General features: G+C 41.3%; 1 protein-coding gene and 1 long non-coding RNA gene across 2 annotated transcripts; one reads left to right on the top strand and one right to left on the bottom strand.

Annotated features, from left to right (window-relative positions):
* Positions 1 to 1,758: 1,758 nt before the first annotated feature.
* On the bottom strand, positions 1,759 to 26,563 carry lhfpl3 (LHFPL tetraspan subfamily member 3). Its single transcript, XM_020653773.3, has 4 exons — positions 25,542 to 26,563; positions 5,195 to 5,425; positions 3,799 to 3,856; positions 1,759 to 2,898 (listed from the first exon to the last, which is right to left on the bottom strand). Exons 1-3 carry the CDS (start codon positions 25,978 to 25,980, stop codon positions 3,834 to 3,836), a joined length of 693 nt encoding a protein of 230 aa, XP_020509429.2. The 5' UTR covers positions 25,981 to 26,563; the 3' UTR covers positions 1,759 to 2,898; positions 3,799 to 3,833.
* On the top strand, positions 5,340 to 7,353 carry LOC136177655 (uncharacterized). The gene is made up of 2 exons (XR_010665163.1): positions 5,340 to 5,454; positions 6,662 to 7,353. It is a non-coding gene; the product is annotated as an uncharacterized lncRNA (long non-coding RNA).
* Positions 26,564 to 27,336: the final 773 nt, after the last annotated feature.

The raw sequence follows: 27,336 nt of genomic DNA, 5'->3' as shown, positions 1-27,336 counted from the left end.
AGACGTATTGCTGATTTTACTTTACAGGGACTTTGAAGAAATAAAAGGAATATTGATAAGAGAGAAGAGGACACAAAGAAGACATCTGATGTTTCATGAACTAACGAATGATTTATAAATATGCAAAGTATAAAAGTAACCACCTTAAAGGGAAAGAATCTGGCTAATTCAGTAATCTGTTGACATAAATTTAACTGTTCTATTATCCTGTGGTGCAGTGATCCTTGACCTTTTTGGTCCTTGGAGCCACCGCAGGACTCACATGGAAGAAGTGATACACTGCTGTCAAAAAATTCACTTCAGTTAAAACAGTTTTCATGGATAAAATCCCGACAGAATAAGCAAACGAACGTGTTCTTACCAATAATCCTTTGTGCCAACTAACCAGTGAGTGCGTCATTTTTACTTCATGTGTGCAAATCCAACTTCCACGACCTCGGAGCAGACAAAGCCTCCATAGCTATCCTTTCAGAATAAAGGCAAAATCCCATCAGTGAATTTATTTATTTTGAAAAACCAGGAGGCCATCATGCACAGAAGAGCATCTTCTTGATTTGACGACTTAACCTCTTCGCTGGAACCTCCCACACTTTGAACGCAGCTTAACTTTATTTCTGCTCTGCCAGCGGTTTGAATCTAAAAGTAGAAACCTTTGTTGTGATTTTTACATCCATCTCTTTTGTTATTTGGTTTTTAAAAGGTCGTCCGCTTTGTCAGCGCCCTTCAACATATCCTGTATTTAACAAAGAGGCTGTGATTTCTTTTGTTGCTCACGCTCAACCTCCTGCAGGCTTTGTTGGGATTTATCTGAGCAGATGGCCTTGCACACCGCCGCCTCTGATCCAGTATCCTGCACGCATGTCAAATCCGATATTTCCATTTTGGCCAGCCTTGGTGAATCCACGAGGGTCCTTGATGATTGGGATGGCGCTGCTGCTGCCATCACCGTGGACAAGCGTCACAAAACCACTCAGGATCGGTCTCTTCTCTTATCTGGCTGCAGTTAGCGTCGGCACTCTCAGTTGTGAAAAAAGCTGTTCAATTATTTTACATAACAGAACAATTTGAAACTCAGATTTCTTAAATACATCAGAGTTAAAGGAGATCTATTCTTCTCACTTTCACCGTTCATTATGTCAGTCTGGGACACCTCTTGAGTAGCATTGCTAGATGTGTAGCTCAAATAACTCCTCATTCATCTTACACTGGAGTTAGTAAAATCCCTCGTTTCAGCTACTGCCTGAAACGGTTCATTTCAGCTGCTGTCTCTTTAAGGCCCTCCTCCCCAGTTTGTGCCCACTTTCCTCTGATTGGCCAGCTCTGTTAGCAATGACAGTTCGAGCGAGCATGTCCTAACCCGCTCGTCTCTCGCCGAGGTTAAGTATGGACATCAAGCATCATGACGTGTGAATGTCGAGCGATTTTACTCGTCTTTTTTTTTTTAGTAGTTCCTTATCCAGAAAAAGATGCTACGCTTGATTACGGTAATACAAAGTTATTCATTTTGATAGACCCGTACAGAAAACGGCTGAACATGTCCTCGTCATGAGTGAGAGTTTGCCTCTAGTGGACACTGGATGAACTGCACTTCAGCATTGGCTTCATTTTTTAACACTGGAGGTTGCTGTTGCTGTTTAGCCATTATTTAAGCAAAGATACTAACACCGAAATAAGTGGCATTAATGTCAGTTCTGCTAGCTAACGCTTACCCTCTGCCATAAACAATAATCATATTTACCCAAGTGTCAGCCTCATGTATTTAAAGTGTTTGAACTTTTTATTTCATCAAAGTGAAAATAACAGTTTAATGTAAGATAGACACTCCTCGTGTGTGTACTCGCTCTTTAAGCTTTCAAGACGGGACAAAAAAAAAAAGATTACAACAAAGAGTCTCAACATATCCAGCGTCACATCATGTCCCCTTTAGTTGTTTTTTTTCTTCTTAAGTGCTCCATAATACTGTTAGAATACAAGATACTATATGGCTCACAATAATAAAGGACACACAGCTTCACTTTTCAGAATGTACGCTTCAAAGTCGAGACAAACCACAGCGACATGATCAACATCACACAAATTATAGACTTCATACAACTGTTGTTTTTGTTTTTTTGTCAGACTCGTCACTAGCCACACTTCAAATTACTACTTTTGATTCCATTTACATCAAACATTTAATCATAACAAAAGTGTTTGTTCGTCCAGTTTTTTTTATTTATTTTATTTTTCTCCAGTCCTCTCTCTCCTTGAAAAGTCAGAGAGTCCAGAAAGTAAACTCCTTCTTTTTCATGGAGTTTGTTAACTTGATGCAAAGGAAGTCGTGACAGCTTTGACCTCGAGTCTGTTAAGTCCTTGTTTGTGTCGGTCAAAGTCTGAGCAATTTGTGTTGATTTAATTCGATTTGAGCGGTCCCGTCGCTCGCCGCTCTTTGTCCAAACGAATGTCCTGGAGCTGAATGACAACATGAGGACTCTCTCTAATTACATTTTTTTTTAATTCCCCAGCAGATCCTGGGCACTTGATCAGCCTTCCTCACACCCACAAGAAGAACGTATCAGCTTGGACAGCTCGGGGTAAGATGATGCAGTGACAAACTAAAAGGTAAACTCTTTTTTTTTTTTTATTCTTTTTTTTTTTTTTTAAAGAGTTCCTCCTGCAGGATTAAAAAGATTGAGATGAACAAGACGACTATTTTACATCGGGAGTTTTCAGAGACTCTGTTAAGGAGGCGTCCTCGTCCTTAAAAAGGTTGTGTGGCCTTTTCCAGACCTCCTCATCCCCTTCTTTTTTTCCTCTTGTTCTGTTCTTTCCCCCACGTAAGCTCTGCGTCACAGCCACAGGTTGAACTGGGACAGGGAAGCTGGATCCTCTAGTAACATCACATCTTGGCAGTAAGACCTGCAGACGAAAAGAGAAATGGGATAAACTCTGCAGAAATTGTTGTTGAATACGTAGATCCGATCTCCTTTGGTTTTCAAAACATCTGATTTAAAGTTCCTGTGAGGAGTTTGTAGCTGGTTTTAAAACAGGCTGAAATTAATACTGTTGCCTCTTTACGAGCTACAAAAGAGAGAGAGACTACTCTCACATGTACAGGACAATATCCGAGAAGAGGTGTGATGTACTGCTTTGACCACAGGGGGGCGCCATAATCAACATGAACTAAAAGTTCCTCACAGGAGTTTTAATCAAGCAAGGTAATAAACAAACTTACAAATCCAATCAGCTTCATGAACACAGAATTAGCTAATCAAACAAGATGCTCAAAACAATACAAACATATTCAAATTTCAAATACAGTTTGATGCACAACAATTTAAGTGATTAGAATGATAAGAGTGTTTATCTTTGATATCAAGTTTGAATATTTACTGATTATGTTAAAAAAAAATCAGTCACTGGTGAAACATTTAAATCATCAAGTTATTACATGATGATGTTTTTTGATTATGAATATCATTATTGTGATTAATACTGTTTTTTTTTTAATGATCCAAACAGGTTACTGAAGGAGCTTTTGATAACAGAAACAACGAGCTGCATCTTCTCTGCAGGGTCGGTGATTATAGAAACTCACAAAGTTTAACATGTTTAACTTTGTGACAACTTTAAAATGGAGATTCAAAACTTTAAAAAGATAGAAAACATGTCAGACTTTAATCTGGATTCTTCATCAAAATAGCTCCATGACAAAAATTCCCAGAAAATATCACAGAAGTCGAAGGCCTAGTCGACAGGTAGGCGGGTATTTTTGAAAATCGAGTTTTTTCTGTGTGTTTTCACAAATAAAATCCTTACCTGTTTGTGTGCGACGGCTTTACAAACACCAAACCTTATATGGCATTATTGCCGGCCTCTGTGAAGAGAAAAGAGGGAGAGACCTGCTCAGTATAGAGACGATACAATGACTGATACTTGCTGACCAGCAGGTGGCAGTGTTACATCAAACTTCGGCTCTTAAGGAACTAAACAAGCAGCATGAACTACATCCCCTCCCCCGTGTGCTCCTAACTCCTAACAGGTGTCACTCTCCATCCTCCTGAGTGACAGGATGGGAAAACATCCCGTCCAAACTTTGATGAATCTCCCTGTTTTCAATTCCACTCTCATATTTCTTCTACATCTGCCTCGGCTCATTATCCCTCTCCGTCTCGTCCTTCCTCTCTGCTCTATTGTTTGATAATGGCTTCATCCTCCTAGCAACATTTATTTATCTTTTGCTTCTAACAGTGGACTGTGTCCCGGCTGATAGGGTGTCTGTGATTCATTTAGACAGGCTGCCAGCAAGCTGTGTAAACAGCCATTAGTAATTCATGACTCCGTCCAGCATCCCCCCCCCGGCTTCAATTAACCCTCGCTATTGGTGCATTCTTCCTCCCAGTCACCCGTCTTTCTCTCCTTTTTGATCTTCAGCCTCCTTCATCTGTATTCTCTTCTCCTTCTTTGCTGTTTAAATCATCCTCCCCGGTGTCCGAGTGCAGTTGTCATCTCGCCCCAATCAAGAGAGAAAAATCTCAGTTCTAACAGAAGCGAGCGGACGCAGCCGAGCAGGTGGTGTAAAACATTCCTCCTAATGTATGCAGGTGATTTAGTCAAGCGTGGGAAATTATGCAGAAAGGAGATAAGGGTGTCTTCTTTTCTAATTTCCAGCTGCTGGGAGATGGATTCAGTCTTATTGTTGCTTTGAGTTTTAATAGAAAGTCTAATTAAGCAGAAAATCTTTACAAGCCAGTTTTATTAACTTTCTTTTTACTTTGACTTTGCTCAGACTCGAGACTTTAAAATCTTAATTAATGGACTCCACGTGCCAAAAGTGGAATTCAATCTTGGCTGAACTGACTGAATGCTCGAGCCATAAATACACAGAGCAGACATTCAGGCCAGCATTCGTTCATTTTTTTTATTAGTTTGTTGGCACTTGTTTTGTTTTGTAACCTTGATTTCACACCAAACCGTCTCTGAGAAGTAAAACATTTGATACTCGTCTTTTGGTGTCTCACTTTCCAATCGGTGGAAAACCTATTGGAGGATGTTTTCTGACTTTTTTAGGATTCGCTCATCTTGACTGACAGCTGATCGATTGAGTGGATCAACCAGTTGGTGCAGAAGTTTCCAATCTTTCTGGTTTATAACCCGCTAAGGCGAAGTGATGATCTGCACCCTGCTGTGTCACATGTCTCCACCATCCTCTTACTGTCTCCCAGCAGCTCCTCAGACATCAGGCTGTCCTGGCGGTTTCCCAGGACGAAGGCGAGGAAGGACAGGATGAGGGCGTCCATGATTCCCATGATGGCGAGGATGTAGGCCCAGCGCACCGAGCAGGCCCCGAGCGTGTACTTGTCCGTCTGCTCGCCACACATCCGCTTCACCTCGTCGCTGTCCCAGCCGTCCGGGTAGATCATGCAGCCCAGGATCAGACATGTTCCTGGAACGGAGAGAGAGAGAGACGCAAAGGTGGGTCAGAGCTTCAGGGCGTCACTGCATACAGAGGGAGGAAATCTAAGGTACAAATAAAAGTCATATTAAATCTTTGTCAAATCAAAAGTACAAAGAAAATGCTCATCAGTCAGTCAACAAAAGACAGAATAGTTAAAGGTTGAAATGACTGAAATACATAAAAAGTGAGAGTAGCTATTACAGAAATTAAAAAACTGTAAGGTTGATGAGCTTAGAGTGATTTATGAATCGATGAAATGTGTATCTAAAAGTTTTCAAAGACAGGAAGTAGCTCGCTTTAGGTCGGTATAAAACTCAGAAGTAAAGCTGAATGATTCGGATGAATGGCTGAAATAGTCTGAAGTGATGACTTGAACGCCTGTGAAGCTAAATGACTCTGGATTTATGAATCTGAGTTTGTTTGACAAGGTTGGAAACAGCTTGCTCAACGGTAGAGAAAATTGGAAATAAATGTCTGCAGCCTGCAAATTAGAGAGTGCACAGAAAGAGAGGGAGAGGGTGACGGCGAGAGGTGAAAAAGAATGAGGCAGAGAGAGAAGGAGAATATGTTTCACAGCTCCATGTGGTGAGTCGGCTGAATTCATTAGCCTTCTGCTGCACTTAGCTGTTAGAGCAGAGTCATCTCACATCTCTTCAGCTGGCAGCGTGGATTTGTTTTCACATTTAGTCACTCACACAGTCAGCCGAGGCTATCGGGTGATTAACAGCTCTGACTGAGCTGTCCGTTTATCGTCGTCGAGAGTGAAGCCAAAAGTCTGATCTTGCAGGTTATGTGTTTGCATGCCTCTTTTTTTTTTTTTTAAGGTAACTTTTACATGAAGAGGTCGACTACGTCTGACAGCTTTTCAACATGATGTCTCCTTTGCCGTAAGAGAGATTTTTAAATTGTTTTAAAAGCTGTCACGGCTAAAGGAGGTTAAAAACAGTGGAGGCTTTTCACCAGGCAGTCACAGAGTTATAGGATATGTTGCTGTCTCCCAGTTTTATTTTGGCACATTGCAGACTTTTTGTAATATCGCTCCTACTGAGGCAATTATTTTAAACTCGTGCTGTGCCGCCAGGAAACTGAAGCAAATCCACAGAACGTTATTTTAAATCTAGTCGGGGTCTCGAAGATACCAAAAAATATGACACAAGTGAAAACTGAGTATTTCAGCTAATTAAATAATCAAATAATTCCCAATGCATTGATTTTAATCTACAGATTCAAAGACAGGCTGGAACAAGCAGATAGAGAGGATACATGAAGCTGTCACACTTTCCACACGGAAAAACCTTCTTTAAACCTTCTTGAAGCTGACAATGAAACATTTCTGCTCCGATGTGATGACGTGTCCTGATACGTCTGTCCATTTTTATTCAGACATGCCGGTGAGAAGAATAAACATGCCCATCGGATCATTTCTCACTTTGATTTCCAGAGAATGAACTCCCTCAGTCGTTCAGCAAGTGTGCAGGATTTCAAAAAAAAAAAAGATCACTCACACAACGCTGCAGTGTCTCCAAATGTTCAACAAATATGAATACAATGCGTTCTTTGTTAAGATGTCATTTGGGCTGATGTTTGATGTGTCAGCTGCTTTAGTTCCTCGTTTTCGGTGCATTATGAAGTTTTGGAAGCTTGTTTTTGGGTCTATACTGTTTCATTGTTTTTTTCCCTTCTCCAATTTATCCCTTGTGTTTTTGTGGTTATCCTCTCTGGGATAACTTTAAGACTCTCCTGGGTCCGCACCTGAAATTGTTATCTGTAAATTTAAAACAGAAACCTGACTGTCACCGGTTTATCTGATACATTCAGAGGCCTGTTTAGTTCTTCTCTTCTTCTGTTTTAGGCGTCTCTAAAGCTCAAACAAACTGAATGTTCCCCTCTTCTAAAAATAAAAACACAGCTGATTGAAGTTTTTAATTTCTGACTCTCTTGAGAGAAATTGCATTCTCACGTTCACACAACTCTTCATCTTTGAGCGTTTCTTCCACAGCACAGCAGCTTTGACTTTCTCTCTGTGCATGTTAGAGGATTGGGTACAGTGCACACACATCTCTCCCGTGTAAACAACCTGCTCTCCTGCAGGCTCTCGCCGCTGTAATATTAATAGAACGAGTCGAGCTGCCCGTTGTCTCGGCAGCAAATCTTAAATCTCCCACAGAGCTCGAGTGAAGGGGGAAATATGGTGGATCAAAGAGCTGTTTCTAACGCTCATCTGGATGCTGTTAGAAGTCCATTTCTGTGCTGCGGTAGTTGAGGATAGTATCAGACTACCTAAAGCTAAATAGTAAGCTTTTCAAAGAGAAGGAAGTAGGTTTGCAGGACATGAAACTATCTCATTGGCATCAAAGATTGATCAAAAAATCACAACGTTTCAATCCCTCTGAACCTTTGTCGAGTGTGTTCTCAAACAGTCTCCCCACAAGTCGTCCCTTTTTCCACAAATTGAAAGAATCTTATCTTTTAGCTTCAGCAGACTTGTTGCTCTTTCAAAAAAAAAAGAAGAATCTCATAATTTGTTTCTATCCTCTAAACTGCGTCCAAATGGCTCTGAAGTCAGCTGAGGCCGATCTTTATCTCCGGGGGAAATTGCTTTGTTGTTAGCCTCGCACAGAAAATGTGTAACTACATGTGTTGCGTCTCTGCAGCCACAGTGAAACATGCAAGAACGAAACATTTCATTCTCCAGATGAAATAAACTCTCCTCCTCTTCTTCTCAGCATCCCGGCAGCCTGCACACACAATCCCGGGCCATAAATAATGAAAAGACATTACGAAACCCTCAGACGAGCCCGCTCCGTCGGCTCGTTTCCAGACTTCAAATGAGAGATGTTGGAGTGAACTCGAGCGGCTTGAAACATTCAGACTCGCGGTGCAGGAAACAGACGACTGATCTGTGGTTTTTTGACACTTTCGAGTCATCTTAGGACAACTGAAAAGTGGAGCCGGATTCTTAAAGGAGGGACATGGAACTCTGACACTGCAGTCCAAACTCAAAACATCAAGAGAGAGCTGTCCCCCCCCCACACACACACACACACACACCCCCTCCTCCCTAGAGTCGATGCAGGCTGAAGCTTCAGTGTTTGTCACCACAAACACTGAAGCTTCAGCCCGGCTATCGCACCGAAGAAGTTTGCCATTACAAAGTTTTTCAGACGTCCCTTTAATGACCGAGTGTCCTTGATTCATCTCTCTTAGACAAACACACACACACACACACACACACACACACACACACACACACTTTAACCTTCCTTGAAGGCCTCCCAGCTGACAGCTGTTGGCAGCGACATGAGGACAATCAGACGAGGAGGTGTAATAATCTAGACCTCTGTGTCCAATCACTGCATGCTATTAAACACACACACACACACACACACACACACACACACACACACACACACACACACACACACACACACACACACACACACATTACTGCACCTCCTGTTCTCTGGACGTCATGGTTATTGGGGTGTGTGTTGATTGGCTGGAGTTACAGAGATCTCATCCTGTGTTCACTTTGCAGCAGCATCAAGGTGGACGCTGGTAAACGATGTTAATGGGAGTTCATCGGGGCAGAAACTGGCACCTTCTCCTCCACCCTGACCTCATCGCTCGTGCTCTACAGGGGGCTAAGCGAGAGTGTGTGTGTGTGTGTGTGTGTGTGTGTGTGTGTGTGTGTGTGTGTGTGTGTACTGAGCGATAGGGCAGCATGATTTGCAACATGAATCCCCCTCCCCTCCTCATTAACACTTCTTATGAGGTTCAGTGATTCACAGGGTTTGTGCATCGGCCGCTCATGGAGCACATTAATGAGCTGACCGAGAATTCATTTCCAACATGGATCACGTTTCAGCTTCATCGTGCCTCTTCGGAAACCAATGGGTGATGTCACAGAGACTCGTCCATGCTTCATACAGTAGAGGACGCTGAACATCACTGCGTCCTGTGAGCAGAAAATTATCAATATTTTATCGACTATAAAACAACATCCGACAAACAGAGCCAGACGTTCTTTAGCCCATCGACGTCTCGTCTTTGGGTTCCAGAAGAGCTGTTTGTTAATGCTTCAATTTATTTGTTGTGACTTTTTCAAACAATCCCTCTAAATACTGGCGGTAAGAGAAATGCTATCGGGGCGTACATAATCATTTATTTATGCCGAAAAAGTGTCTGAGTTTAGACAACAAAGCTGGTTAAACCGAGAATCTGTAAGTATAAAACAGAATCCTGAAACATTCAACTTCCGCTCAAAGAAAAATACGTTAAATATTTCATCAATGCATGGCCCGATATTGAGAATGCAGATTCATAGACGGCCTTTTCTTGCTATCGTTTGCATATATACATATAAAGCATGGAGGATAATAAGTAGAACATTAACAGTCTAGGATCTTAACTGCTAAAGCTGCAAAAACCTAATTCAATTAAGCATCGCGCTAAACTTCCCTGCTAACGCTTTAATCCTATAAAGGAGCTGTCCGAGTAAAGGGGGGTGCTGAAATCTGAAACAGGAGCCCCGAGTGGAAGCTGTTCTCTGCTGCTCTGCACCGCACAGCTTTTACAACCGCCTGTGATTTAGACGCTGACTCGAGGTCAGTCCCAGCTGCTCTGTATGCATGCTCGTACTCAAGCGGTGGAAACAACAGACCATTTGCATGCCCACTTTTTCGATTCCCCTCTTCGTCCTCTTCAACAACTGACACCATCACTTGTGCTGTCGCCATGGGGGGGGGGGGGGGGGGAGAGGTCGAGGAAGATAAAGTAAGGAGTAAAGATGAAGTGACAAGAGTGAGAAATAAGAAAAAAAAAGAAGAGAGATGAGAGAACGGGCAAGAGAGGTGCCTGATTAATGCAGCTTAAAATAACATGATCGGCTTCAGGCGTTAGCTCATCAAGAAGGTAAAGAGAGATGATGACAAGAGTATCAGAAGGTGTTTCATGACAGTAAAAAGACGAGTTCAAGACTGTGTATTATGAGATTTCAGGAAGGATCGGAAACCCTGAAATAAACGTGTGTGTGTGTATGTGTGTTGTCTTCAGGTGTGGATTGAAACGAAGAGGGCGTAGGAGAGGGAGTGAAGATAAGAGGGACGGCAGAAAACGAGGGTTACAAGATTGGAATCCCAATGCACCTCCTTGAGAGACACTACGGGAATGAAAGAGGCTGTTTAAAGATGCAACGCCAGACAGAGCACGCGCCGACATCAGAGAGAGAAACACAGAGGGAGAAACCACGCTGAAAAAGACACAAAACAGACACACACACACATCACGCCAGCTAAGTGAAAATCAACCCTCTGTTTTACTTACTACTGAACAGCATCGGCCATTATTCTATCTTTATTCAATTGATCGAAAAGCAAAATGGAATTTTTACGCTTTTTCAAAGACTAGCTAGTTTGGGACGGTCCCTTGAGGAAACTTCAAAATGATTGAGGATCAAATTTACAATCTCTGAAAAGAGGGATGTGACAAACGAAAAGCTGAGTGGAGGCCAAAATGAAGTCTAAGAGTTATTCTTTTTATTAGTGCTTTATAATCTAACTGAAAAAACACTTAGATTTAAGCATCATACACTCTATATTCTACATGCATTTGAAGTGCCAGCATGTTTGGGTTATTTCCAGAGCCTCCCTGTGCCCCTTTGTGAAACCTTCTGGGCACAGAAGAAACAGAGTCTTCTTTTTTTGGCCCATAATCTGCATAAAACTTACTACAATGATCCTCCTGGGCAGTATTGTTTTCCTCCCCTTAGATGCTTCCTGTAATGTGTGCAGCCCCCTGCTGTCTCACAGCCCACAGGAGAATGTTTCACAAGCTGCATCCAAACTCAGTGACGCTATCTAACATTTTTTTGAATTCCTCATTTGAAGTCAGTCCTAGTTGGAACAGTCTCCTTCTTCAGAGTTTTCAAAATGCGCTTTAATCAAGGCATCCTCTGATTTCTTCAGCGTACAAAACATGTTGGGGGAGTGGGAGGTCGCACCCTGCACTGAGCATCCGATCAAATTTGATGAGGGAGATGCAGCGTCACCATGGAGACGGGCTGCCTGCTGTCCCTACTCAACAGTGATCCAGGGATTTGTACCGATGAGCATCAGAGCTGCAACAACACGCTCGTGCTGTGGTGTGAAAGTGACACAATCAGCCTCTTCTGATTCTTCTGCTTCTGCACACTCACATGAGCAACAAATGACAATCACCAGGGGCATCTTTTGTTTTTCTAAATGAACAGGAGGACCCTTCAGTGTCCCATGAATGACTCCCAGAGATGGTTATGGGAGGTTCAGTCTGCCAAAAAAAACTAGAAAAGTTTTCAAAAATATAAGTGAAAATGTCAGGAACATCTCTGAAGATTCCTGCAAAAATGGTCAGAAATTCATGGAACAGTCATCGAAAGTTCCCAAAGATTCCCTGCAGAATTTCTGAAAATTCTGGGGAAAGTTTCCAAAAATGCTAATAAAAGAAAAAGAAAACTTCAGGAAAGTTTAAGAAACTCCCCCAAGAGATCCCAAAAAAAAATGTCAGGCTTTTGTGGGAAAATATCCACAAATTCCTGAGAAATTTCCCAAAAATTCCCAGGACAGTTCCCTGAAAAATTCCCGGGAAAATTCCAGAATATCCTGAGGGGAAATTCACAAAAAATCCGACACAGCACCTGGAGTGCATTCCTTCCTTCCTCCTGTCTTACCCCACTGCACCCGAAACAGCTCACCTTGACCATCTTTCGGAGAGCAGGAATCAAAGAGAGAAACGAAGAGTGATAGAATGCAGAGAGCACCAAGAGCTGTTTCCACGGCAACCAGCAAGCTCGAAAAAGGGGGGAGGAAGGAAGAGCGTTAATGGGTGGCTGAAGTGGCCGCGCACATCGCTGAAACAACACACGTCCCGTCCTCCTCCCTCTCTGCACACATTCTGAATCAGTATTATTATTTATTTTTTTATCCATGACCTTTGAAAAATGGCGACTGTAAACACAACACGGAGAAAGGAAAACTGTTAACCCTTAAAACACATTTACACACCTGAGAATACACTTAGAGCTTAACAAGTAAAACAAAGTTATGTCTTTCTAGTGTCTTCCAAAACAAAGTCCCTAGCCGTGTTTCAGACTTTTAAAAGTGGGTCATGAGGCTCGACCTTCACTGAAGTTTCTTCTATATAAATCAAGGAGCATCATTCACTCTTTCAACACTGACGGCCAGGTGTCATAACAGAACTTGATATATGGTGAAGTTCTACACCTGTGCTTCAGTCTCCTCCAGACCTGCAGACAGCTGAGCATCACTCATTAATTCAAACGCTCGCACGTCAAAATGAACATCAGTCAAAAGCCCAGACACACACACACTCAGACGGGTCACTGTGTCCTTGTCCTGCTGCCTAACTCAGGAGGAGGAGGAGGATAAATCAAACAGGCTGTCTCCTCCCATCCCGACCCACTGATCAAGAAGATAAACCCCCGATGGGAAATCTATAAAGCCTCCTCCCTCCTCCTTTGGGTGCATGTGGGACGAATCAACACGGCTCTGCTGTAGACGACGTGGATACAAAGTCTAACGGATCAAACATGTAGCCGCTGTTTGCTGGTCAGAAATGTCCAACAAACTATTTCTAAATACAAAACACATGTTGTGTGCATCTATGTGCTGTAATCTGTCTTCAAAGCACATCCCAGATATAATCTATTACGATTCAAACTGCGTTTTCTTTTGAGGTTTCTGTTGGTCGATGAATAATCAGGGAACACCGGGGAGTTTTTGCAAAGGATTTTTTTCCTGCCAGCATAAAAAATAGCCGAGACCGGCCCACAGACATGCTGGCAATCTGAAACATAATTGACAAAAAAAAAAAAAAGAATAACTTTGAAGGAATACATAATTCATGGAGTTTAAAATCTGTACTTTAACAGATTAAATGGAGTACTTTTTTGTTTGACAACTAGAGTGATATTTTCTGTTAAGCATACGGCATAAGTGAGGTTTTTTAAAAGTTGTTAAAGTTGGTTTTATAATATGCAAAATACACTTCACCATGTTGTTCTAACACTCCTATGTGTCCCTAGTCGGTCGACGTACCTGCTCCACCTTTCAGGACAAGTGCTGATGTGATGGATACAAACACAGCACGGCTATGATTCCTCTTAGCATAATTTCAGTCAGATGTTGCTTCACACCCCAACTGGAGAACATAAGCTTATGTTAAGCCGATCATTAATGCCTGACAATAAACGGCTTACGTAGTGCAACAGAAGGAGCCTCTTCTTCTGGCGATGTACAATATCTTCTGATGTGACTATATGTTAAAGTCAAATCGTCCCCATTAGCTCAAACTACGTCTCCACATGTTGTGAATGAGGGACGATACAGCGTGCTGAGACTCTTGTTTTGTTGCTTAGTTGTCATTTCCCGTCTCATTTGGTCATTTTCTATGCTGGTGTTGCCTGTTTTTCCTCGTGTGTATTTTTAGTGTTTCCTGTTTTATTTTGTAGTTCTTGTGTCTTGTCTTACTTCCTCTCTTTGGCTGGTTTCCCTCCATTTTGATGGTCCTGACTGTCTTCACCTGTGTCTGATCAGTGGACCTTCTGTTCCCAGTTCATTCACCCATGTTCTGTTTCCTCTTGGCTCCATTTGATTTTCACCTATAATGGTTTTGTTTTTTTCAGTTTGGACATTTTTTGGACTCTAAAGAAGTGAGCCTTGTTTTTGTGAAGTGAAATCATTTTTTAAACTACATTTGGGTCCTCCACCTTTTGCAACCTCAGATTTGTGACAAGTTGTCCCGTTGGCTGATGTCTACAGCTTGGGAACCCTTTCTTTGCGGTGAGTCTGAATAATCATTTACTGGTTTTAAATTATATTTAAAGTGAACGGTGGAAACATTGGCTGCATCCAATTTTTTTTTTCTGGCTTTTATGCGTTTATTGAGAAATTGGACAGTCGATAGAATCAGAAGTCAGGTAGAGAGCGAGAGCGGGGAAAGAAGCCACAGGTTGGATTCATTAATTTCCTGCACTGTAAACATGCTAATGCAAACATCATGTCCGTTTATTTTGGGATCTTAAAGTACATCACCCTCTGGTTGCCTTCAGGCAGGGAGATGTAATGTGTAAAGATACACTTTCCCTCTTTGCCCTCAGGTCCTAATTAGAGGGGGATTGAAGTGGCTTCAACATGTAATTAGAAAGCTGAGTAGATTCACAAAAAATACTGAGGATGAAGAGGAAGGAGAGATTCAGAGGTCGGACAGGCTGCAGCTTTCTTATTGTATCTGATTCCAGGAAAAACAGAGATTAATTTGCAATCTTGAGCCACAGAAAATAAGAAGCAGATATCTACAAATGAGGTATAATACATTTTAAATGTTTAATTTTTTTTTCCGTTCAGGGATTTAAATTCTGAAGACAGAGGCTGGACTCACTAACCGGCCTTAACTCGTACAATTCTAACTCTAAATGTTTTTTCAACTCAACTTCTCAAAACTGAGCCTAAAGCCAGTCCCTCTGTGCAACCACACATCAATATCCACTTCGGTATAACCAAACTCATGCCCACAAAGTTTCCCTGGAACCTAAAGCTGTCATTAGACAGAATAACAAAGACCTTAGAGGTCAATGGTCATTCCAGAGAAACAATAACAACAATGACCGCTTTCAATGTGCAAGGTCGTAACAACCGGGCTGTGACGTCCAAAATATCTCGTCTGTAAAAAAAAAACTGTGAACTCAGATTGAAAAGGCCCGAGGGATCAAGAAGCAACAAAGTCATTCACCGGTCGATTTGGCAGACGGTTGATTCGGGGGGTCTCGGTTCAGCCTGTCACATCACATCACAGCGAGCAGAGCCTCAGAGCTCCGTCTTGTTTTTAACTTGAAGTTGTGGGAGGTTATGAGGAGTTATGAGGAGATGTGTAGAAGGGCAGCGGTGCAAAACCAACATTTCTAACAACAGATGTATAATAAAAGTAATAATCTGAAATCTCTTTTACACCAATCCCAATCTCAAATCCCCATCAGCTATCAACTGTCTTCATCTGGTATCAAATGTTGAAACTGAGACATTTTGTGCCAATTTGAATTTGATGTAAACATGTTTAAAAAAATTGGACAAAAGTTGGGACAGTGGCAACAAAAGCTAAAAAAAAAAAAAAACCCTGATTGAACACCTCACAGATCATAAGGTCGGTGAAGATGTGAATGATTCCATCGCTGCATTCACAAATGTGAGCTGAAACTCTGATGATGCAACGAGGAAACGGTGTACAAACCAAATCCAGGAGCGAGTCAAAATGTGACTTTCTGTTTGGAAATCCAGGACGCCCTGTTCTCTGGGTCATTTATTCACATTCTGAACGTATTACAACGACAAGGCTCCGAAGTTTTATGAGTTTGTGTCTGATAAAAAATGCCCCTCCTGGATTTAGACCCGACTCGTCAACCATTTGAAAATCCTTGGAGCGTTGCAAATCATCACAGTCTGTACGCAATGTCCAAACCTTTTAGGAAATGGGGGTCACTTATAAGTCACTCGTTGTGTTTCTCATCGCTCATTTGAATATTTATTCTGTGGTGTAAACCTGAGTCTGCCCAAAAAAAAAAAACAGTGTGAAGTCATGCGGGAACATTTCCTGCCAAAAATCAGTGTTTACCCGTAAATATGAAATTGATGCATCCCTGCTGGAAACGTGATGGAAAAGGTTCCACACGGATAGTAACGCTACACATTTCAAACGGGCGTCGACCTACATCTTTAGAGCTGCATCACTTCACCACTAAAATAGCCAATTAGATACTCATTCCGTGCACCACTTTAATCAGTTAAAAAAAAACATTTTAGTGGCATTTTGGCAGCTCAGACAGGACGATGTTTAATGACTGCTTTCCCTCTCAGGCTCTGCAAACTGGTCTTACTGGGACGATCTGAGCAATTACCTAACACGGGGAATCAATCGGGAACCAGTCCGGCTGTGATTGAACGAGTGGAGCTTGTTCCAAACGGATTGAAAAGATGAATATTTAAAAATCAAACAGAAACAGATTCTGTGCATTTGTATTAATATATGAAAATGTAATTCAGGGTTGTGAGTTTCTGATTAAATGTGGTTAAATTGGAAGTGTTCTTCAACTCTGGGATGATATGAAATCCTCCATTATGGAAGCCTTAGAGATGCAGAACAGTCTGATATCCATAACCCTGCAGAATAAGTTAGTTTGTGTAATTCTGAAGTTTCCCATAAGACTTTAGAGGCAGCCGGGGAAACTAAGGCATGAGTGTTTTGTCCTCCTCTGGGACCAGCTTACGCTCCTTGAGATTATCACTTTCCCCCTGCTGAGGGATTTGTCACTGATCCCTCGTGTATAAAGGCAGCGGGCTATTTAGTGACGCTCCCTGAGGGACACATGATACAACAGGATAATACAACGGCAGTGTGGTGAACATTTCTTTTTTTGCAGAAAAACACAACATCGTCTGCTTCACTGGTACTCCCACTCAGCATCTCTGAAACATGCACTCTGATGAATAAATATCTTGTCTTTCCTGTTGCTGTTCGACAACACACCGGGGACGTCTAACTCTTGAGTTGCCAATCATTCCTTCTTCCCCTCGTCGCGCCGTTCAGAGCTCTCATTTTCCATCTGTATCCCCAGCTGTTAGCCCTCCTGCTGCTCCATAACTAGCACCTGATTAGGAGTGTCATTAAGCTCTATAACTTCAGCACATTCACATCGTGCAGACGCTCCAGGAGAGACCTCGTTATCTCCCCATCAAGCTTCGTCTCTCTCTGTCTGGAAACTGGACACCCTGTCACCATCGTCCCACCAATTTAAAGGGCAGAACGGCAGCAGATTTTCCAAGACAGCAAAGTTTCTTTCTATAGCCTCAACAGACAACCAGATATCACGAGAACAGGAGTGTGACAGTGTGTGAGTGGCACACCTGAAGCTCCTAATTATGTATACAAATAAACTATTATTTACCATTTATTTCTACACAAATCATATCTACTTTAAAGGCTTTATATGCGATTTTTTGATCCAGCAGATGTCGCCCTTGAGCACCAGCATGAAACCAAAACAACTTGCGCTGCATTGTTGTGTTAGCATGCTAATGCGATCTTTATTATGCTGGTATCTTCACACTGCATGTAAATTTACCTGAAATGAGCGTGATCTAGAAACACAGTTAAGCAGTGAGTACAGTATGTTATTCTTCTTTTCTCTAGTCCCTCAATTAAACAACTTTTATACACGAGGGGAGGAGTCAGCTGCCGTCTGGGCGATGTAAACAAACTGAAGATAGGACTCTGAAAACTCTGAAAACATCACAGACAGTGGGACTCGGGTGTTACACCCATTGTAGACAGTCATGACTCACAGAGTTATTTTCAGAGGATTTACTTGATTTCTACATTTAAGTGTGAAAAATCACAAGAAAAGTCTTTAAAGCTCCAGTGAGGAACCTTTGGGTGGGAGTAAACAATCCGATTTCAAAGGGGGTCCATGCCACCATCAAGTCTGTATTCAAAGTGTGATTATAAGGCGATTAAAAACAGATACAAAGGAGCAGTGAATATGTTCAGTATAATCACATTATGGACACTTCTGACAAGTTTTGAATCTGCGTCAAAGCCGACAGAGAGACGGACACGGGGGTGGCCATCGTTGTTTATCCCGTCTCGAGGGCCTTTGGACAAGCATGGATTGAGACAAATGTTACATGACAGCTTTGATACGACTTTCATAACACCTACTCGCATTTACATTTTTGCAACATTGCTTGGGAGTAAATGTGGGAACATGATGTCGCTTACATTTGCATGATTTATTTTCAGGAATTATGTCAAGTAGTCTGCTGGAGTTTGGCAGTAAAAAAAAAAAAAAAGGAATGACATGCCTGACAAAATCTAGACAAACTTTTTTCCTCAAGATCATCAAAAATAGCCGTACAAACTTTGATGGAGTGCAGAAGAAGTTATGTCTGCCACTAGGGGGGAAAACATATTTATAAGTGCACATTTGTATATACAATTTGAGATAATCCCAATTCCTTATATAAACTTCAGGCAAACTTTTCATGCTTGAATCAAAGCGGCCTTGGAGCTAATAAATTATGTTTTGTAAGTGCGTGAAAATTTTCCCGTCTCTAGAAACACCCCTTAAACTACACTTCATTTCTCTGCACTTAAGGGGATCGGATGCATATGAAGATTTGTGACTCTTGGTTTTCATTCTGGCAGCCCTCAGTCTCTCCTCTCCTCCTCCCTCGTCTCACATCATCTCGATCTCTCTGCTCGTTCCCTCGTCCTAACGACGCCGCAATCAAAACTGTCAGTCACACTTAAGGCTTTAAATACCTTGAGATTCCCCCAATCAGACACACCAACCGTGCCGTACCTCAAAACAAGCCTGAGCCGCTCCTGCAGCCTCATCTGTCCATCACATCTTCGCTAATCTTTAGAGACAAACACATCATCACCTCCGGACGACATGCTACTCATCAACAGGCTGAATTAAACATCTCAGAATAAAGCGACCTTGACAACAAAGGTTCAACTTCTCTCAGTTTGAGCTTTTTTTTTGAATCCCCATAACTCAACTTTGGGTTCTGAGAGATAATAATAACTTTTTTTAATAATGTTTTTTTTAAAATGCAGCTAACACAGAGCTGCAGCTAGCAGGTCTGACTACTAACTATACAATCGTTGGTGCACATTACTGTCACAGTTCTCCTCTGGCTGCAGCAGATTTACGTCCAGCTGACGGGCAGATATGATGACCTCTTGTGGTTATTTTAGCCACTCTGGACACACAATGTTCAATCTCACCTCTCCACTACACGCCTCATTAAACACCTCACCCTCTGTGACACCTTTACGTCGCCTCTCCTGCGTTGTGTTTAGATTTATCCTCCGGTTGACAACTCTATATAGTAGATCCCTGATCACTCGGGTGATACACTGATCATAAAATACATCGTTTTTGTTAATTTTTTGCACATTAGTTCTTTATCTATATGTTTGAAATGTGATTTTGTTTTTACTTAAAGGCTTTATATGCTTTTTTTTTTTAATCCAGCAGATGTCGCCCTTGAGCACCAGCATGAAACTAAAACAACTCGTGGTGCATTGTTGTGTTAAGCAGTGAGTACAGTCTGTTTCTCTAGTCCCGCAATTAAACAACTTTTATACTTGAGGGGAGGAGTCAGCCGGCCGTCCTGGCGATGTAAACAAACTGAAGATAGGACTCTGAAAACTCTGAAAACATCACAGACAGTGGGACTCGGGTGTTACACCCATTGTAGACAGTCATGACTCACAGAGTTATTTTCATAAGATAGACTTGATTTATATTATATTTAAGTGTAAAAAATTGCATATAAAGACTTTAACTAATCAGTGGAAGGTCCCATAAGCTCAAAATATACTTGTAATGTTTTTGTTAGTGATTACTTTCCTTAATATTTCTTTGGGAATGTGGCTGTATTCAAACAAATTCAAATTATTCCATTTAATATTATTTCAAAGTGTCAGAGGCCTATCGAGGTCACAAACATGTCACTGTCCCTTTAAGATCCTCGTCATCTATAGGAGGTGATCCACTTTCTTAATCCTGGGACTCAGATATAAACTCCAGTTGAGATCTGTGAGCTTAGCTGACTTGGCTGGCTTTTAATTTGGCTGATTCACTCTGCTTAGGTCCATCACCCTCTTCCTTTTTTTTGTGTGTGTGTGTTACTGTAGTCTAGTGTATTTTGACCCAGTGTTAAGTCCCCATTCACCCAAAGAGACCTCCCAGGAGCTAAAAGAAAAGAGTTTCTTTAAAAGGCAGCTTCTCTAGAGGCCACAGGGAGAACAGCTGAGCACTTTACTGAGAAAAAAAAGAAAAGAGGGCAGAGGGTTTCATTTAAAAACACACCTGCGGGTGGAGAATGTCTTTCTTCTGTCCTGCTAATAGCTTCTTCGTGTGTGTGTGTGGTCATGTGACATCACTGTAAAGCCTCTCAGACTCTTCCTGTCCTTCATTACATGTGTGAGAGGATAATGACCGGCCGGATGTCATAGGCTGCTCTGTTTTAAATCCAGAAGGCTGCAACTGGAAATGTTCAAAATTAGAGATGACCGACAGCCAATTAGAAAGTTTCCCATTTATTTATCTATTAAATGCCAAGTGATATGAGGAAAAGTACTACATTTATAGCACTTCTATTCAGGAATTAGAACACAGATTGTGGCTGTTTTTTTTAGGTATGATGGAACAAACAAGAGCAAGGAGTAACTTCTACAAAATATCTTTAATTAAAGTTTTGTTGCAGGTATTCAAAAAAGAATCCAAGGGAAATAGACTCTAACAGGTAATTATATGGACTTTATTGAAGAAGAGTACGTGAGGCTTCTTATTGGATTATTATATGTGCAGGAATAACACAAGCAGTGTGTCATTATAAAGACTTCAGCTTTCAAACACCCCCTGCATCACTTCCCATTATCTCTCCTCTCTCTCCTCCTCAGACGCAGCGTGATATCGTCTCTGTGTATCTCTCCCTTACACAATGTGAGGGTGATAAGCAGCACGCACCGCTTCCACTTGACATCTTCCTGAAGGTGTAAAATTGAATACTAGACAAGACGAGCGTATGATATCAGACAGTCGGATGCTTCTCTTTTTTATCAGGGTGTGTTATCAGGCGGCAAAACAAAAGGAAAACCAGAGCTCTAGTGTTCTACACTATAAAACATGCAGCTCTCTCGTGATTCTGGAGGGCAATGTTTGGATCAATAAACCTCCAAGAACCACAAGGAGCTTTCATTTTTTTCTCTCCAAACCACTTAGAGAGGCAGAGGAAACCACTCGTTGCTGGTCAGAAAACCAGGAAATGGACCGTGTGTGTTGGAAAACATCACTTTTATGGATTTCTGTGGATTTTGCTGCTTTAGAAACAGGGGCAGCTGTTTGCACAATTTCAATCTTCATGTGTCCCTGTGTTTGTATATATTTATGTGTGTGTGTGTGTTAGTGTGTGTGTGATCCAGATGGCCGTCAGAGCTCTGGAGGCCTCCCATGTTATTGAGCAGCGACATGCAGCCTCACATCAGCGCTGTCTGCCCGCTGCTCTGCACTGAGCACGCTCACATCATCCTGTTTCCATTATCAGTCACACTTTTAAAGGAGGCATGCTTTTTAAATGGCTTGTATAAAATGTGACTAATGGATTTGGTAACGGCAAATGAATCACTTATTATGGCTTATATATAAATAATAAGCCATTACTAACCTTGTAGGTCATTAGGTTTGGGGATATCTCTACAGATCGAGGGCAAATTAAAGTCAAAACCAACATTGAATGTCTAAGTCGTGCGTTGGATTAGATGCCCGTTGGCGCTGATTTCACAAGTCTCTGTGGGATGAAACAATTTCTTTTTAAAAGATGTTCTGATGAGAAAAAAAAACTCTCATAGGAGAAGATTAAGTTGAGATCTGGGGAATTAAAATGCCAAAACACTTTATATTTAGCATGATCCGAATTTCATATGCAATTCTGTGTAGAGAAATACCAGGATGTATACTATAGGTCAGAAGCACACTCTAGTCTAGTAAACCGCCCCACAATGCATTGCAGCTCTCAGACTGTCCAATTGTGACAAGAAAAACAAACTCAAGGTTTAAAGATTAAAGCAACGAGTCAAAAAAAAACAACCACCTTGAGCACGCCTGCAGTTACAGCACATGGCCACAGGGGGCGCAAAAGAAACAAAACAAAGATCTACAAGATTTTTACTTTGATTTTCTTTTTTTTTTTTTGTAATGCCACGTTCGTTAGTCCAGTGTAAAATAATAATGATGCAGCTCACAAAAATGAGGTTTGATCCCTGGTGGACTGGTGTGCAGCCAACAGTCTGGAGCTCAACATTTCCAAAGCAAAAGGAAATTCAGCTTCTGAAAACTGCAAATACTTTCTGCAGTTTCCTTACTTCCTACTTACTTTCTTTAAAGTCAGAGCAACTCAGTAAAAGACAGTAAATGTAGGAGAAGCTCTTCCATTCCTTCTCATGAAGCAGACTCCAGAGAAAACAGTGATTTTTATTCCGCCCTCGGGCCAGTGATGATTAAATTATTTGAACTGGCATTTTTTAAAACCCACCAAGTTAAATGATAATTATTTCATGACTTCATGGAGTGTAGAGGGAATAAATAATCAGCATAATTTAATCAGCTGATTAGATCATCTGGATGGAAGTAGAGGAGCTGGCATAGAGAGAGAGAAACTCATCAAAGGTCACCAGATATTAACAAATTAAATTGGCTGTTGATAATTTCCAAGCTGCAAACCAAACTTCTGTAAAAAACGAATCAGCAAACTTAATGATTCTAATATGCAAAATGTTCACCTTAGTTTGACTCACTGAAGGGCAGAGGAACAGCGCTGGATACTTCTTCAGTGGTCAAAAAGATTTCTGAGTTGTTTAGTTTTCGGAGACGATAAAAAAACAATTTGGACTGTTCAGCCCAAATCATTGACTCAATGAATAGTGAGTGACCTCAATCTTTTTTTTTACAGCTCAAACAAAGTTCAATAGCTGCTTCACTGATCAGCATTTGGACACCTTTCTTGTTAGGAGTGTTGCATCAATATCTACAATCATTATATTCTGTCCAGGGTGATTTGTTTCTTTCAGTTTGGAGGATGTTTTTTTTTAAGGCTGAAAATTGAAAGAAATAAAATAAAGGTGGATTCTCAGTTTGGGCGGGGCGCCAGCTCAGTCTGAAGGACGCCTGCCAACCTCTGTGCAAAATTAAACAAAAGACTTCTGCAAACTATTTCAAAAATCTCTGCCCATTGAAACCAGACTGTTTATTTTAATACAATGCAAACTTTTCCACATCATTATCATTCTAAGGTCTCTTTCTAAAAGAGACACGGTTTGAGAGGAGGGCGGCCTTTGATAACACATCACAGCAGAGACACAGAGCACCTGAACCGACCTCTGACGGGATCGTTTCACAATCACGGGGAGAGATTTCAGACTGTTGAGCAAGAGAGAAGAAAATTTTAACGGCCGATTTCACACCCGTCTGAATGAGACATATCTCACTAGACGAGACAGAGGAGACCAGACAGATACTGAATGAGGCCGTGAGTGCAGCCAAAATGTTAATATAACGACTTCTGCAAGAAGAATGGGCACCCGGCCTAAAGGTCGCTGAATCTCCAATGGGTCACAAGAGAAAGGAAAGAGTTCTGACTTTGTGGATTCACAGGGAGGTGCATTGATTTCCCTAACTGCCCATAAGAAACGTACAATGCTTCTTGTAAGAGGACAATTGATAAAAATGTTTACAATTTTGCAAGCTGTTCATATGTGTATCCTGACACACTCAAGTAAAGCAAAACTGTAAATGTAGTTACTCTTCAACACTGTGTATCTCATTCACAAAATCCACAAGAGGCGACTGCATCAGCTGCTTCTTTTTTTTTTTTTTAAATCAGCCCCCCGGACATGGAGTGAAAAACCTAAAGCCAAGTTGTGACACAAAGAAATATGATGCAACTCTGATCTTTGACGAGAAACCCCGCAAGAGGGTGCCGTTAGGTCTGTGAAAGAGTTCATCATCGTAGCTTCTCTCTTAAAAAAAAAAAAAAATCAGGGTTTTATACTCTTGCAGGAAACACAGATATTTTCACGACGAAATGGGGAAAAACTTATCACAAGAATTTAGAAAACTTCTTTTAAGGGCTGACATTTTTAGACTCTTTCCCTCGTGAGCTGAAATAGTTGGCGGAGACATCAAGCTGAGCTGCGCTAGTTCTTTGACTGGAAGAGAATCAAGATCAGTGAACACATGCAGACTAATAATTCAGCTCTGGAGGCTGGAAGTGTGACAAGTGATAATTAAAAGAAGAGTTATATGTCCACCCAGTTTCCTCTTCTCTCATTTCATTTACATGTGTTTTTATTTCACATGCATGTTCGGTTTGAAAAAGTTACAGAGACCCTTAATGCGCTCACTGCAAGAGGAATAATTTGCATATTTCCAATTTACTATGCTCTCAGTTAAAAGGAGAGACAGTGCAAACCGAGAGGAGCACTGACTTTTTTTTACCTGTTTCTGTTTTTGTAACATTTTATGACGACTGAGCTCAGGTTTTATTTTTTTGGTGCTGGTTTTAAAAAAGTCTCGGGGACACTGAAAACTAAAACATCTCAGAATATCTATGTGTTAACACATGGTGATCCCATGGCTGAAGTAGCGGTGTCCTTCACCTGAAAAAGCAGGGAACATCTGGATTTTCTTGTACATTCTGTCTTGGCAATTTATTTTCCAATCTGATTCCTAGACTTTTCAAGAAATTATGCGTTTCTATGTCTCATTGACCTCTGAGCAATCTCAACAGAGCTCAAATTAGTGTGTCAGCCTATAACATGGGTAAAATATGTTTTGATCTTTAATATACAACCTGAAAATGAAGGTTAATCAGGTTATACCTTTTATGCAAGTGACCAAAGAAACTAATGGTAAGCTTCAAAGAGTTTAAATGATTTTACATGATCAGAAAAACTAATATAACATCTGGATTTTTAGGTGCAGTTTTTGTGCATTTTGGAGTCTTTTATAGGGCTGGGCGATATGGACCAAATATATATATCTCGATATTGATACTCGATATACAGCGATATGTATTTTATTAACAGTGAAAACACATGGAAAATAAACTACCTGTTTGTGAATTTAAAAAGTAATATTATAAAATAAAAATGTTCCTTAAATACAATAAAAGAGAGAGAGAGAGGGGAGGAGCAGGGTTAAGAGGGACAGACAGTCAGTCATCATCAGTGAGATGAGAAAAAGGTGACCTGGCACCTCTGTAACATTATTTTAATGCAACATAAACTATATCGATATTAATGATATTGTCTTACCCTATATCTTGTTTGAAAATATATCGATATATCTTAAAAACTCGATATATTTCCCAGCCCTAATCTTTTATGCAAAACTTATTGGATCAACTCCTCAAATTCTGGATATTATTTTGTGTGCACAACTCAACAGCTGTACAGAGCCCCCCCACCTGCAGTCAGAGTGTCCTACCTGCAGCCAGCTGCATCCAGCCACAGATCTTGTAAACGGTCCCGGTGCTGCAGAAGAAGAAGAGCGCGAAGCAGCCGATGCAGGAGAGCACCAGCACCGTGGACATGCCGATGAAGAAGGAGGCGGCCTTGAACGCACCGGAGGGGATGGTGCTGAACTCGGTGAAGCTCCCCTGGCAGGTCAAGTCCCGGGACAGCCCGTTGCCGATGCAGTAGTGGAACAGACCGAAGTAGCCCGCCTGCGGAGTGTCCGCGCCGTCCCCGATCCAGTACGGCTGGATGAAGCACACCACGTTGACGATGGCGAAGAGGATGGTGAAGATGGCCCACAGGACGCCGATGGCGCGGGAGTTGCGAACGTAGTTGGTCTGGTAGATCTTGGCAGCCTCCGACGCTGGGAGCATGGCGGTGGTCGTGCTGGGGGCCCCGGGGACCATCATCTGGTCTCTGTGTGTAAGGTGGGTCTGCTCAATGAACCTGCACTCAAAACATCTGCAGCATCTGATTTGGAAGAGCCACAACCATACTGTGCTGTAGAACTTGTGCTCAGCCCTTGTTTCGGATTCTTACATTAACCAGTAAGTGTTTTGCTCTTTGTATTGACAGACTATTGTCAGTTGCACCTGCAGCATCACTGCACACTCGCATCCATGACAGGGTCGGATTTTACGATTGCTTCTTTATTCTCACAGGCTACATCACTCTGCAAAAAAAAAAAAAAAGACCGAAACGTGCGCTCACAAGCTTCAGAAATCCGGTATCCAAGAGAGAGAAAAACACGATTGATTTATCAACACCTTCCTCATATTTCATTTAAAATCTCCCTACCCGACTCCTGTCCAAAGGCGGAGACTGTTATTCCGTAAAAACAGCTTCCTCTCTCTCTCTCTCTCTCTCTCTCTCTGTTATTCACTGGTGAAGAGAGCTCGCTGTAATGATTCGTCTGTTCGACGCCAACAGAACCACAACCGCAGCTGAGATCCGACTGAATCAGAGTTAGAGGATCGCTTTGGATATTACAGGGCCAGCCCACATCCCCTTAATCCCCAGGCTGACGTATTATTCCAGTAACACGCGCGAAATCTTAAACTGCCTTTATGAAAAGAAAAAACACATCTCAGCAGCCTAATATTCCTCAATAATGAATAATATTCAATGTTAAAAACTACATATTAGGTTTAGTAACCTTTACCAAATTGCGCTTGTTTTCAATAACATCACAATAAAACTAGAATGAATTTCATTTTATAATAAATAAAAGAATTATAGGCTTACATATATTTTTGTTACAATTTTGATGTAAAAAGGATAGTAAATGAGGCTGACGCTGCAGCAGTGACCTTCCAAGGGGGAATACTCAACACACACCTATAGAATAGAATAAAATAGAATTACTTTATTGATCCCAAACTGGGAAATTGTGGCGTTACAGCAGCATACACCTACAATATGAGTAAAAAACACATGGGTTAGCAAATCTAAACATAATATAATATTTAATACAAAGTAAATAAGCACTAAAAATATCAAAACTAAGAATGTGAATATATACAACCAGGATTTAACTAAACATTACTAGTCTTAAATAGGAAGATTAAATATGGATAAGATAATATATACTTTATTCATCCCAGCAGGGAAATGTAGGTGTTCCAGCAGTCAGCATACATACAAACACACAACACAACACATATATACATACATATCCCACCCATACAAAAAAAAACATGAGCCCACAATACAGTTTGATATATGATATATGCAACTCAGGCTAAAGTTTAAAAGTGTAAATGTCT

This window comes from Labrus bergylta, chromosome 23, assembly GCF_963930695.1.
Source record: "Labrus bergylta chromosome 23, fLabBer1.1, whole genome shotgun sequence".
In the NCBI taxonomy this organism is placed as follows: Eukaryota; Metazoa; Chordata; class Actinopteri; order Labriformes; family Labridae; genus Labrus; species Labrus bergylta.
The sequence above is the reverse complement of the archived record's forward strand: the minus strand, read 5'-3'. Positions and strand labels throughout refer to the sequence as shown.